Raw genomic sequence first — 15,337 nt, forward strand, 5'->3', positions numbered from 1 at the left:
TAGAACCCTCAGTTTGTTTTTCAGAGTCCATCGTCTCTCATGGTTCGTCCACCCCTCCAATTTCCCCCGCTTCATTCTTCCCCTCCCGCTACCTTCTTCTTCTTCTTTTTTTTTTTTTCTTAACATATATTGCATTATTTGTTTCAGAGGTACAGATCTGAGATTCAACAGTCTTGCACAATTCACAGCGCTTACCAGAGCACATACCCTCCCCAGTGTCTATCACCCAGTCACATGCCAAAGTTTTATAAAGGGTATGTTTGCCAATAATACCAGGAAAGATCATGAAAAAGATTTTGTGCCATCAAGCAAGATTATCAAAATACATAATAAAGTAAAAATTGTTAGGAAAAATGACAAGAAATGGTCATTAAAAAGAATAAAATACACCCCTCAATTTTTGACAAACCTAACAGACTTAAAAATTAGAACATAATATGAATAATATAATTAGAAACTGGATTATTCCAAGTACATTTAATATTAAAGCTTAAGAGAAGTCAGGGAACAGTTAGAAAAACAGGTATTTTGGGCAAAAGACAATGTTGGTAACTCAAACTTCAAAAAGTTTATGATATTTTGGGCAAAAGATAATCTTAATAACTCAAACTTCAAAAGGTTTATAATGATCATATTTGCATAACAGAGGTCACAAAAGCAGAAATTAACAAAAAACGAAACAATTTAAAAAGCATTCCATGACCAAATATAAAGTATCCAAAACAACATGCTGTTGTTCTAAATTGCTTAAAAAACAAAACAGAACATGAATTTACAAAATGCAGCCAAAGCTACAAAAAGATATTCCATTTTCTCAAATGTATCCATTATCTAAATGTAAGAGCTAAAAACCATAAAGTTCCTAGGTAAAAACCACAAAGTAAATCCTATGACCTTAGGTGAGACAATGGTTTCTTAGCTGTGACATCAAAACACAAGTGACAAAAGAAAAACTAAAATGGACTTCATCAAAATCAAAGCTTTTGTGCATCAGAGGACACCTTCATGAAACTGAAAAACAACCCACAGAATGGAAAAAAGTATTGGCAAATCACTGTCTGACAAGAAACTAGCGTCGAGAATATATAAAGAACTCTTACAAGTCAACAATAAAAAGACAAAGAACCCAAATGTAAAAATAGCCAAATAATTTGAACAGACATTTCTCCAAAGAAGATATATAAATAGCCAATACACACATGAAAAAACGTTTAACATCATTAGTCTTTAGGGAAATGCAAGTCAAAGCCACAATGAGGGACCATTTCATACACACTAGCATGGCTAAAATAAAAAAGACAATAACAAATGTTGCACATGTAGAGGAATTAGAACTCTCATACATTGCTGGGGGGAATGTAAAATGGTGCAGCCATTATGGAAAACAATTAGGCAGCTCCTCAAAATGCTAAACACAGAGCTACCATATGACCCAGCAATTCCATTCCTAGGTATAAACTCAGAAGAAATGAAAACATATGTCCTCACGAAAACTTACGCTAGTGTGGGGTAGGGGGATGGGGTAATTGGACAGTGGTCATTAAGGAGGGCACTTGATGTAATGAGCACTGGGTGTTATATGCAAGTGATGAATCACTAAATTCTACCTCTGAAACTAATAATACACTATATGTTAACTAATTGAATTTAAATTAAAAAAATATATTTGTTGGGAAAAAAACCCAAAAAACAAAAAACAAACACACAAAAAAAACCTTACACAAGTGTGTATAGCAGCATTATTCACAGTAGCCAAAAAGGGGAACACTCTAAATGTCTAGCAACTGAAAAAAGGAGAAACAACTGTGGTCTTTCCAAACAAAATAGTATTATTCAGCTATAAAAAGGAATGAAGCACTGATACATGCTACAACATGAATGAACTTGAAAACATCATGCCAAGTAAAAGAAGCCAGTTACAAAGGCCATATTGTATGATTCGGTGTATGTAAAATGTCCAGAAGAGTCAAATCCATCCACACAAAAAGCAGGTGAAAGGGCTCCTGGGTGATTAGTCAGTTAAGCGTCCAACTCTTATTTAGGCTCAGGTCATGATCTTAGGGTCCTGAGACTGAGCCCCATGGGGAGTCTTACTTGGATTCTCTCTCTCCCTCTGCCCTTCCTCTGCCCCCCCCCACACACTCTCCCTTTCTCTAAAATACATGAATACATCTTAAAAAAAAAAAAAAGTAGATTGGTGGTGGCATGGGCCTGGGGCAGGGAAGGGTGGAGTCAAGAAAGGAGTGTGACTATTAATGGGTAAGAGATTTCTTTTGGGGATGTTGAAAATGTTCTAAAAATAGAGGCTGGCAACGGTTGCACAACTCTGTGAACAGACTAAAAACTACTGGGTTGTATACTTTAGGTGGATAAATTTTATGATATTGGAGACAATACAATTTTAAGAAGAAAATTTATGCTGAGCAAAAACTGCTGGATCCAAAGGAGTCAGTCCATATATACGAAGTTCTGAAACAGGCAAAAATAATCTACAGTGATAGAAATCAGAGAGCAGTTGGCTGCAGGAGAGTTGAGGAGGATGAGGGAACTTTCGGGGGTGATGAAAAAGTGGCTTAACTGGGTATATATATTTGCCAAAACTTGAACTCTATAGTTAAGATTTGCATGTTGCACTGCATAGAACTTATATGTCAATAAAAGCTAAACATAAAGAAAAAAATCCCCAAACTGAGGTTTATAAAAGAAATATTCCTGGTTTAGAACATAATTATTTAAGAAAAGTGGCACTGTGTAGGGGGTCCCTAAGTCTGCCACCCCCATTTAGTGAGCTGTTAAGAAAATGTACAGGACTCGGCATATGGTCATACTCACAGCTATGACTTATTACAGTGAAAGGACACAAAGCAAAATCCACAAAGGGAAAAGGCACAGGGGGCACAGTGTCCACGGGAAACCAAGCACAAGCTTCTAAGAGTCCTTTCCCTATGGAGTCACAAAGGATGGGTTCAATCCCTCCATGTTGTGACAACAACTGAAACAACTGTGACAAAAGTGAAATGCTATCAAACAAGGAAGCTCCTGAAGAGACTCAGCGTTCAGGGTATTTGTTGGGGGCTGGTCATGGAGGCATCCTCAGCCTAGCAGTACATATTAAGATTCTGGACTTCCAGAAGGAAAAGAACTCAATACATGATCACAGTAGCATCTGTGATTAGCATAAACTACATTGTTTTTACACAGTTTAAACACAGTGAAACAATTCCACAGTATCTGTGTGGTAAGGATACATGTTTTTTATTGGACTTACTTCTTGGCATTTCTATTTTTTTCCTATTTAAAATTTTTTTCTGTGTTAGAGATAAAATCCCTGCCATCCCCATTCATTCTTTCTTTATATTTTGGAATAATTCAAACTTAAAAAAAAAGGTTTAAGAAAAATATGAAGAACTCCCATAAACTCCTCCACCAGATTTACCAATTATTAACATATTTCTTTTGCCATATCATTGGTGTGATTGTTGTTATTAGAATAAGCTGCAGATATCACGCCTGTACACAAAAAAGAGAGAACACAGGAGGTCTGAAAGTGCTATCTTTAGAAAGGTCTTGCTTGGAAGGTTTGCCCTTGGCTGGTGTCTGGGGACCTGGATTTCCTAAATGCTACAAAATTGTACTCAGATATGAAATATTTGAAAAGAATTACATACCACATTGCAGGATGCAAATATTAGGTACTGCAAAGATTTAAATGAGTCCCATGTTCTTACCAGTTGTAGTGAACACCTGGTTTTATCAGGGCAGCGTCCTCTTCCCCATGTCTTGTGGTAACAAGATCCCTCTTTCCCATGGAGGACCTATTCACATGGTTCCAGTGGAGCGGACCATGCCTTCCACAAACCCCTCTCCCGCATGACCATTTCCAATAAACTGACTAGGGCTTGATGATTTCAGCCCCTATACCTCTGGCCACAGAAACTGGCTCAGAGTTATGCACTTAATCCAAAGTGAGACAATTAGGTAAGGCATTAAGAAAAACTTCTACTGATTAGACTGGGAAGATGAGAATCCTAGTTGCCTATGGCCCTCTTACTCACCATGTGAAGAGAACCAGGAGAAGACTAAGGCCATGCAAAAATAAGCAGAGCCAAGTGGAGCCTGGGTGGCTCAGTCGACTGAACATCCGATTCTTGATTTCAGCTGAGGTTATGATCTCAGGGTTGTGAGATCAAGCCCCGAGTAGGGCTCCATGCTGGGCATGGAGACTGCTTCAGATTCTCTCTTTCCCTTTCCCTCTGCCCCCACCCCCCTCTCTCTCTCATAAATAAATAAATAAGCAAGCAAGCAAGCAGAGCCAAAAGAGATAGTGTCCAAACAATATAATCCAACTTTACCTGAACCTACCATACCTCTTGAATTCTCAATGACAAAACTAATACCTTCCTTTCATTCTTCTTTTTCTTTGGCAAGTAAATTAGGTTTTTGCCTCTTCTAACCAACAGTCTTAACTAATATAAAATTAAAATCCCAATGGGATACTGTTAGAAGAAAATTATTCTAAAAATTAATAAAAATAGTACACAAAATAATAGATTACAAAGTAGATGACACTAAAAGTAACCACATTATATTTATGCAACTTAGCTTATGATGGAGGAAACATCATAAATTAATGAAGGATAAAAAAAATACTGGGAAAATCAGTTATTTAAAAAAATAAAATAGAGCCTCATCTCATGTTCCCCAAAATTAATTGCCCAAAGTAGTCCAAATGAAGGAGAAAGACGTCAATACATACCTAGATTTTTTTCCAGCCACTGATGTCCTTCAATTAGTTGGTCAATTAAGGCAAAATAATGTGGAGCAGCTTCATCAGGCATAACCCAGCCACCTGTCACAATTTCAAACTGACCATTCTGTAGCAAACTAGAGAGAAAATAAATATAGGAGTTTACAATAACATATACAAGAAAAGTTCAAATAAAAGATTTAAAATAGCGTAAACATCAGGGACAGCCCTTAAGCAAGTATAACCATTACTTACATGAGTTACTAAAAAAGTTTTTTAAACCAGGGAATAAATTTCAACTTTGGGGCCCTGGTGATAAAACATCCTTAGTGAAGCGTGTGTGTGTGACCCTTCCTTCCTAGGCAAAGCCTCTGCAGGTCACTTTGGAAGTTCCTTTTCATAAGGTTATAATCTCCCAGACAACTTCAAAGATCCTGATGTCAGGAGACACATCTGATTTATTTCTGAATCTTACAAAGCACCTAGCAAAGTGCTTTACTTGCAGTATATCCTGAATGTTTACTGGAGGGCTGTCGTTTTAAGCATGATATTTGTTTCAATATACCTGTATTGAAAATCAATATTTATTTTAGTCCTTCTGACAATGGTAAGTTAATCATGCAAACTACACGAAAGTAATAATAATAAAGGTAAAGCCAGTAAATAACATATGCCTCTGGGAATACAGAAAACATTATAAAGCACTTTGCTCCAGATTCAGTTAAAATGTGTCTATATAGTTTATTTTACATTACTGAGTGAAAAGCTCTAACATTACCATTATCTGTCCATTGGGTACTCCTTTGCCATAATGCCATACAAGGTAACTAGATTCCCCACCCCTGGAACAACTGAATTGTTACAAGAAGATCCCTTCCTCCAAAAAAAACCAAAATCGCAGACTATTAAAAATTTGAAGAAGTACCTGAGGAAGTATAGAGGTCAAGAATTTAAGCAAACACCTTAAATGCCATAGACTTGTCAGTCTGCAGTAAGATGGTTTGAAAAATTGTGTAGAATTTCAGAAAGAAAAGCAGCTTTAATAAGGATACACATCACTGGATACCTACCCTTAACAGCCAAGTACCAAGCCAAATTTTGTTGAAGCAGCCCAGAGGCATAGAAGATAAACATTTTCCTACAAAGCCTATAACAGAATCCACTACATTAACACATCTGATTTATTCAAACATATGCATAACCATACAATCAGTGAGAGAGTGGATAATGGACACAAATTTTAAAAATGAATGAATAATTCCTTGTATAAAATTTTTAAATGTTAATTTAATCCTGTATTGCCATGGGAATCACCAACTAACGTAATTTCACATGGACACTATGATGGCTCATTATAGTGTCTAAAAAAACCCAAATGTCCAGTCAAACCTTAGATTCTCAGAGGCCCAAATCAACAACTTAACAATATACAAACTGGGAATATCCAAAAAAAAAAAACAAAAAAAAAACACCCACATTTCTTTAAGAACACAACTAAATCCAAGGCTATTTTATCCTATTCTTACTGTCAAACTGCTTCCAGTCAGTTCTCTTTCTTATCTTTCTGGTGATTGCCAGATTTAGCCACACTTTGGAGGCCTTGGCCCAGACCCAGCTCTTAAGTCTTATGACCAGTATGTGGAAGCCTGAGACGTCAGGACAGATCTGGGATTTAAACTCTGGCCATCAATATAGAAACGTGGCTCCTTATCTCAGCACTCCAGTAAAGAGATCTTTTGGAAAATTTCAGAAATAAATTGGTCAAAACAAAGTCTTTGCTGCTTCTGAACAGTTAATAGAAATTACAGATTAAGAAGTCTAAAAATTAAAATAAAATAAAAAAAACACTCCAATGATGGAATTTCTCATCTCAGTTTTATTTTGCTACATGATCCCTATCCCCAGGCATGAATGGACTCCAAGAAACAGCTAAGTGAGCAAAGAATCATACCTACTATATACATTAACTAATTTCCCCAGGTCCATTTGTAAACAATCTATCCCTTCCTCCTCCCCATGATGCCCCAGATGTCTGTGATCAGTATTGAGTTCTTATTCGAATGCAATGGTTATCTTAAAGACTGACTTGTCAATTTTGGGAAGGCATGAAAAGCCTCCCATGCATTAAAATGTTTTCCACAATCTTTTTTACCTACTTATTTTCTTCTCTCCTATTTTTCCCAAACTGATTGGTCCCAGGTGTCCTCATGTCTCAGCCCAAATAAAACCTGCCCAGAGAAGTCTCCCTGAGCACCCAACCTAAATCAGTTCTCCCACCATACTACCACACTCTCACACGATAGCATTTATCACCAACCAGAATTACCTTGTTCCGTTTCCAAGTATGTCTCCTCCCTCTCCCTCCTCAACCCCACCCACCATGAGAGCAGAATGTAAGCTCCCAGAGAGCAGGGACTAGCACCTGCTGTTTTTTTTTTAAAAGATTTTATTTATTTATTTGAGAGAGAGAGAATGAGAGAGAGCACATGAGAGGGGGGAGGGTCAGAGGGAGAAGCAGACTCCCTGCCGAGCAGAGAGCCCGATGCGGGACTCGATCCAGGGACTCCAGGATCATGACCTGAGCTGAAGGCAGTCGCTTAACCAACTGAGCCACCCAGGCGCCCTAGCACCTGCTGTTTTGCTCACTTATCCACACCCAGCACTGAGAAGTGTGTGTGGCATGTAAGGGGCACTCTGACAGTTGTGAGATAAATGATGAATGACTGAACGAGACTCTCGGCTCAAAGTCAGTATTGACGAAAGTTTTAGATTAGATGAAGCTCACAGACATATGCAAAATAAACTGGACAGCAAGGGGCCAGGTGGAAAGGGGTCTGAACAATCTGGGTGTGAGGTGGTACAACCCAGAATATGAAAGTGGTGGGGCGCCCGGGTGGCTCAGTCAGATGAGTGTCCGTCTTCGGCTCAGGTCATGACCTCAGGGTCCTGGGATCAAGCCCCGTGTCGGGCTCCCTGCTCATAGGGGAGTCTGCTTCTCCCTCTGCCCCTCTCCCATTGCTCCTGCTTGCTTGCTTGCTCTCTCTCTCTCACAGAAATAAATAAAATCTTTTTAAAAAATATGAAAGTGGTAGGAAATATGGAAGAGGAAGGAGAGAAAGGAGGTGTCTCATGAAAAATCATCCATGGGAATTAGGCAATGACTGGCAATAGAACAAAGGATGAAAGCACATATGTCTTGGGTGTTAATTCCTGGTGTCTAACGGCACCGTAGTGTGACACACACAGTGGAGGTGAGAAGGGAGGTCACTTTGGGATCATAAATATAAATTTGGATAAGGCTGTCCGATAGGATGGTGAGACATCCCAAAGGAGCTAACCGAAGATGAAAAGTTCAAGAAAAGAGGCTGATATAAAAATTAAGCTTGGAGGGACTAAAACGAAGAGGAAATAGAGAAGCTAGGAGGTGAGGAGAAAACAATCAAAAGGAGAGTCAAGTACCAAGCAGAAGGAAAATATAAAAGGAAATAGAGGCAATAAGAAATGTGAAAGATAAAAAGAATAAATCTGTGCAAACAGCCTGAAACATTCTAGAAAACAGTAATGAGGTGCAACCTATGCTCCCACTTGGTAAAAGGCATTTTTACAGTTAAAAAGCTACCATGTAATTGTGACTTACTCAGAAAAAGACACATTGGTGGGCCAGAATATAAAGCTGAGAAATAAATTTTTTAAATATTTATATGATTAAAATAGCAAATTACATTACTGGAAAAGAATGGGATATAGTTTTATTTATAAAAGCTTCAATCAGAGGGATTTAAAACAAATTTGTAAGAAAGCCAAGTTATTATGTCATGTAAGCCAAAAGACTGATACTTTGAAAGAGCATGCTCATATAGGTTTTTAAGAAAAACTATATGAATAGGTCACAACAGGCATGAATGTCACAGTCGCAGGCCAGAAAGGACACAGGTTTTAGCTTTTCGTAGGATAGTGTCTCTAACCAAGCAGAAGAAAAACCAAACGGAAAAAAAAAACAACAAAAAAACATGATATGAAGTACGAAGCAATATAACAATGACTAGACACCTGACCAAACAATCAGGTTGGTGAGTACTCCTATTCCACTGAACTGCCTGGTTTTCCTAGTCTATACATAAGAATGGTGAAAACCAGATGATAAACTGGAAGACTCCTAGAGGCAGGAAGGTGTGGTCTTATATTAAATATTCACTGTGTTAGGCAAAAACACTCACCAAAACCAAAACCAAACCAAACCAGAAACCCACACACAGCAGTTGCAGAAGAGAGAAGGGCACAAAATTCCCACGTATATGCCTGTATTCTAGAATATATGCAGTTAAGTATCTCATGAATGACAGAAAAACAAAAAAGGTCCAAAGAAACACGAGGAAAACATTAACCTGATGATTGAGAAACACAGCAATGATCATCATCATTTAGTAACAAGTACAAAAAGTAGGACTGCCAGTCTACAGAAACAACACCTCAGGAAGACTTAGAAAAATATTTATAAGCAATAATAGAAAGGCTATGGTAGCCTACAAAAAGGTGGCTTTTTAATTTATATATATATTATTTATATACAATATATAATATATATAAAATAAATATATATTAAATATATATTATTTATATATTTATAAATATAAATAATATATATATTATATTATTTATATATATTTATATATATTTATAAATATTTGTATTTAAAATTGCCACTGTTAGCAACATGATGAAAATAAAATTAAGACAGACCGCAACTGTATATTTGAGACTTTGATTTTTTTTTTTTTTAAATCAAGCAATGGGAAGTACCTACAGCTACAGAAAAAGTCACTTAGAATACAGGTGCTTCCAATGTCCATGCACTTAGTGCTCAACAAGCAAAACTGAGCTATTTCTCTGGCCCAGAAGAATACAAAATCGAAAAAGACATGCCCACTCCATCGGATCTATTTCATCGTTTCTGCCAAGAGACTGGCTTCTGGCAAAATTTTTGCGTGTACACTTTTCCTCATATTTCCTAATAAACATGAGATCTAGAAACAAAAGTGAAAAGACAGGGAAAGGGAGGGAAAGAAAAGAATATAGACATACAGAAAATAGGAAACCAGGCACTAACTTCAACATTAACAACACTCCTGTTTCACTTTTTCAAATGGCTGACTTGTAACCACTGGTAACAGCATTACACATTTCTGTTTCTACTATTTCATTGCCTAGGAATTTGGTATAAAAAGTTTAACAAAATAACCGATCAAAATTAGGCTTAGCATATCTGTCACAGCTCGATTTGCCTAAGATGCAGAATTTACACTTAAGAATGTCCTTGCTGACCACACGAAGCTGCAAATCATTTTCTCTGAGTGTCACTTTTTCCCCTCTGTAGACTCATCACACATTTGGAACTTGGTCGCACATAGAAAGATAGACTCAAAGAGCTTTTTTCCCTAATGCGGAAATGGTTACAGATAACTTAGTAGTAAAAAATGCATCATTTAGCCAGCTTCAAAGAACCACAAATTAATTTCACATGAGAAAACGAATTGAATTTGTAATCACACATCTGGGGAAATATGAAATAATATAAGATGATGTACAGGGATTCATTCTTAAATAAAAATTTAGTTACGTGGAAAATTCAAAAAGATGGAGGCTCCCAACAAATCAATTAATAGCCTAAAAACATTTGCTTATCATGTGCCTGATTCATACGCCTTTCATGGGAAGTACCTAATATATGAGAACAAAAATAAAACATGTTTTAAGACCCCTCATAGAATACTAATTGGGGATATTCATCGTATACTTCTGAATATTGTTGACGCCTGTCTTTAAAACTATAGTACACGAGGGGGCGCCTGGGTGGCACAGCTGGCTGAGCATCTGACTTGGGTTTCAGCTCAGGTCATGATCTCCGGGTGGCGAGATCAAGACCCAGGTCAGGCTCTGATCTCAGTGCAGAGTCTACTACAGATTCTCTCTCTCTCCCCCTCCTTCTGCCCCTCCCCCTGCTCACACATTCTCTCTTTCTAAAATAAATTATATAAAGATTTAGAACGTGAGGGACAGATGGCAAATGTGTTCTCTCATCATTCCTTCCTCACTTCATTCCAGCCACACTCCTTTCATTTCACTGTCCACGCGCTCTCTGCCTGGCATCTTTTCCCTCCCAACACCTGCCTCACCGGCTCTTGTGGATCCACCTGGAGCCTTTCCTAGCCACCACATCTCATCTAAAGCTCAGCCACCTATACAGTTATCTGTCATAAAACCCAAAACTTTCCTTTTATAACATTTATCACAAAACTTAATTACACACTATATGTTTACTGTCTTTCTCCCTCCATAGACTGTAAGCTCCGTGAGGGCAGGAGTCACACCTAGTTTCCTCACCATTTAACACTCAGGGTTCCTATTAGAAAAGGATACCAATAACTCAAAAGACAAGTGAACAAAGAATATGCAGCATATATTTCAGAAATGATGGCCTCCCAAAAATGAAAAGAAATTTAGCCTCACTCATAAGGAAATGCAAATTAAAACTTCAAGATGTCACTTTTATCATATTGGAAAGATCAAAAAGTTGTGTAACATACTATGAGGTCAAAGATGTATGGAAATCGGTATTGTTACACATTTCTGGCAGTAACTATCAAATTGTAAAATGCATATACACTTTTATACATGTTCATTCAAATTAAGTCAAAAAATAAAGTATAAAAATAAACAGAAGCATTATACACACTAAATATAAAGATACATTCCATGCATTCACAAAAGACCAGAAATAAAACTACATGGTCACCCACTGGGAAGAGTCAAAAAAATAGATTTTTATACTGTCTTTAAAAAGAAGGGCTCTTCTTTCCTGAAAGGTTCTCCAAGATATATTAAGATTGAAAAGCATGGTACAATATCCATTAGGATGGAAATTAGATTAAAAAAAAAATAGCAAATAGGTGTCAAGGATGCAGAGCTATTGAACATTGTGGGTGGCAATGTAAAGGGGTACAGTTGCTGTGGAAAACATGAGGGGTCCTGCAAAAATTCAAACACAGAATTACTACATGATCCAGCAATTCCACTTCTGGATATACACACAAAAGAATTAAAAGCTGGGACTTGAACAGATATTTGAACACCTATGTTCACAGCAGTATTATTCACAATAGCCAAAAGATAGAAACAACCCAAATGTCCAATGATGGATGAATGGATAAATAAAATGTGGTATATTCATGCAATAAAATATCATTATTCAGCCTTAAAAAAGGAAGGGAATTCTGATACATGCTTCAGCATGGATGAACCCTGAAGACTTTATGCTAAGTGAAATCAAAGCCAGACACAATAAGACACATATTATTCCATTCATATGAGGTACCTAAAGTAGTCAAACTTACAGAAAGTAGAATGGTGATGCCAGGGGCAGGACGGGGAAGGTGAATGGCAAGTTACTGTGTAACAGGTACGGTTACAGTTTGAGATCATGAAAAAGTTCTAGAGACAGATGATAGTTATGACTGCACAGCAATGTGAATGTACTTAATGCAATCAAATGGTACAAATAAAATCAGTAAGACGCTAAGTTTTACGTTATGAATATTTTACAATAAAAAAAGACTCATTCAGAAAAAGATCAGCACAATGTGCATGGCATGCTATCATTTGCATAATAAACATGTATTTGCACACAGGTATATGTACATATGTTTTCCTGTATATCTATAACAGAGTTCACAGCAGCTGCATTCTGTGGGAAGAACTAGATGGCAAAGAGACAAGAGTGGTTCATCTCTTACCTTTCACTGTGTACCCTTGATACACTTGGACTTACATTAACACATTAATTAAATGAAAATTTTTTTCTAAACTATAAATATTATACCGATTTCTCCTAAACATTGAAAACTAACATAGCTATAGCATAAAATAATCATGAAATGTTATTTAAGAATATTTCCAATATTAGATGGCTCAATTAATCATTTTTTTTTAAGATTTTATTGATGTGAGCGAGAGAGAGAGAAGGGGGGTAGAGAGCATGAGCGGGGGAAGAGGGAGAGGGAGAGGGAGAAGCAGACTCCCCACTGAGCAGGAAGCCTGACACGGGCCCAGGAACCTGGAATCATGACCCGAGCCGAAGGCAGATGCTTAACTGACTGAGCCACCCAAGGACCCCCATTTCTGTAAAGTTTTAATAAGAGGATATTCTTTATGCAAACTGGTGCAGTTTGCATAACAGTATGGAGTATCCTCAAAAAGTTAAAAATAGGACTACCCTACAACCCAGCACTGCACTAGGCATTTACCCAAAGGATACAAAAATACTAATTCAAAGGGATACATGTACCCCAAAGTTTACAGCACTATTATCAACAACAGCCAAATTATGGAAAGACCCTAAATGTCCATTGACTAATGGATAAAGCCGTCATATATATATGTATATATATACATAATGGAATATTAGCCATAAAAAAGAATGAAATCTTGCCATTTGCAATGACGAGGATAGAGTCAGAGCGTATCATGCTAAGCGAAGTAAGTTAGAGAAAGACAAATATGACACGATTTCACTCATGTGTGGAATTTAAGACACAAAACAAAACAAATGATCATGGGAGGGAGAAGAGAGAGAGGCAAACCAAGAACGAGACTCTTAACTATAGAGAATAAAGTACTGATTACCAGAGGGGAGGAGGGTGGAGGGATGGGTGAAATAAGTGATGGGGATTAAGAAATGCACTTGTGATGAGCACTCTGTGTTGCACGTAAGTGTTGAACCATTATATTGTGCACCTGAAACTAATATTACAGTGTATGTTAACTGGAATTTAAACAAAAACTTAAGAAAAAAGAAAACAAAAAAAAAGAGGATCGTCTTTAAATATTTCACTGTATAGTGAATATTACTTCATTCTATCATTTTCCAAAACAAATTAATAAAATGCTCATTCATAATGAATCAAAATATATATGAGATTAAAGAATAAAATTCAAAAATTTATTCACTATCTTGCTATAAATGCATAAGGGGTTATGGTAGGCACAGTTTTTGACCAACTTCTTTTACTTAATACTATACCAATGCACACCTTTCCATGTTAATAAACAGACCTATCATCATGTTTATGGCTGTACTGTATTTAAAGGACTTTTGAGATATCAACACACAATACATGTGTGTTTCGTTTGATCAGTTTTGACAAGTGTTTATACCCCTGTAATCACCACCAAAAACAAGATATGGACTATTTCCATTAACTCAGAGAATTCCTTCATGCCCCTTTCCAATTATCTCCCGCCTCAACTGCTCCAAAAAAGAAAGACATTCTTACTTCATGATTTCTATCATAATAGATAGGTTTAGCTACTCTTAGACTTCATAAAGTAAAATCATACAATATTTATTATTCTCTGTCAGGCTTTTTTTGCTTAACATGTTTATTAGATTCATCCATATTACCATGTATTTCAGTAATTCATTCTTTTTCACTGCTGAGCAGTAACTCCACTGCACGAATATGCCCTTTTTTTCATCTATTATCTTGTTGATGGACATTTGAACTGTTTCCAGTGTGAAATTACCATGAAAATGTCTAAACAAGTCTTTTTGTGAGCATGTTTTTATTTCTCTTAGGTAAATTCCTAGCAGGGGGCTCCTAGGTCTCATTATGTATGTGTTACTTTGGAAAACTTTGGTGGCTTTTCAGAAAGCAATTGTCCCATTTTATATCCCCACTAGCAATATGAGAGTTCCAGTTGCTGCACATTCTTGTCAACTCTTGGTGTTGTCAGGCTTTTTGACTGTAGCCATTCTAAAGGGTTTGGGATAGAATCTTGTAGTAGTTATAATCTGCATCTCCTTGATGACCAGACATTAACCAGCCCGAGCACACACACCTTCCTCCTCACTGCTGAAGCCTCATAAACTTCTTCTGGGTGTTTGAACATGCCAAGCTCTTGCTAATAATCCCTGGCCCATAATCACAATTCTGCTCTCATAACCTGGAATTCCTTCCCCACCCCCTACATAACTGGCTAATTATAACCCCTTTCAGGTTTCAGCCTGAATACCACCTGCTTCAGGAAGCCTTCAAGACACCCTTCTTGCTTCCATAGAAGCAAACACTTTATTGTGATACTATGTTTTTTTGGTTTTTTCCCTTATTTTATTATTTTATTTTTATTTTTTATTTTATTATGTTATGTTAATCACCATACATTACATCATTAGTTTTTGATGTAGTGTTCCATGATTCATTGTTTGCATGTAACACCCGGTGCTCCATTTAGTACGTGCCCTCTTTAATACCCATCACCAGGCTAACACATCCCCCCACCCCCCTCCCCTCTAGAACCCTCAGTTTGGTTCTCAGAGTCCATAGTCTCTCATGGTTCGTCTCCCCCTACGGTCTCCCCCCTTCATTTTTCCCTTCCTGCTTTTTTTTTTTTTAACATACAATGTATTATTTGTTAGAGGTACAGCTCTGTGATTCAACAGTCTTACACAATTCACAGCACTCACCATAGCACATACATCCCCAATGTCTATCACCCAGCCACTCCATCCCTCCCACCCCTCACTACTCCAGCAAC

At 37.2% G+C, this 15,337-nt stretch overlaps 1 protein-coding gene across 2 annotated transcripts in view; it reads right to left on the reverse strand.

The window, feature by feature from the left end:
• MAN2A1 (mannosidase alpha class 2A member 1) overlaps window positions 1–15,337 on the reverse strand; it is a 167,201-nt gene that overhangs the window by 102,526 nt on the left and 49,338 nt on the right. For both annotated transcript variants that reach the window (XM_081826471.1, XM_081826470.1), the window contains exon 5: window positions 4,757–4,884. In XM_081826471.1, the coding sequence (XP_081682597.1) occupies window positions 4,757–4,884 (128 nt within the window). The remainder of the gene's footprint in view (window positions 1–4,756; window positions 4,885–15,337) is intronic.

The sequence above is a fragment of the Leptonychotes weddellii genome, chromosome 7 (assembly GCF_054177405.1).
Source record: "Leptonychotes weddellii isolate Sample4059 chromosome 7, ASM5417740v2, whole genome shotgun sequence".
Lineage (NCBI taxonomy): Eukaryota > Metazoa > Chordata > Mammalia > Carnivora > Phocidae > Leptonychotes > Leptonychotes weddellii.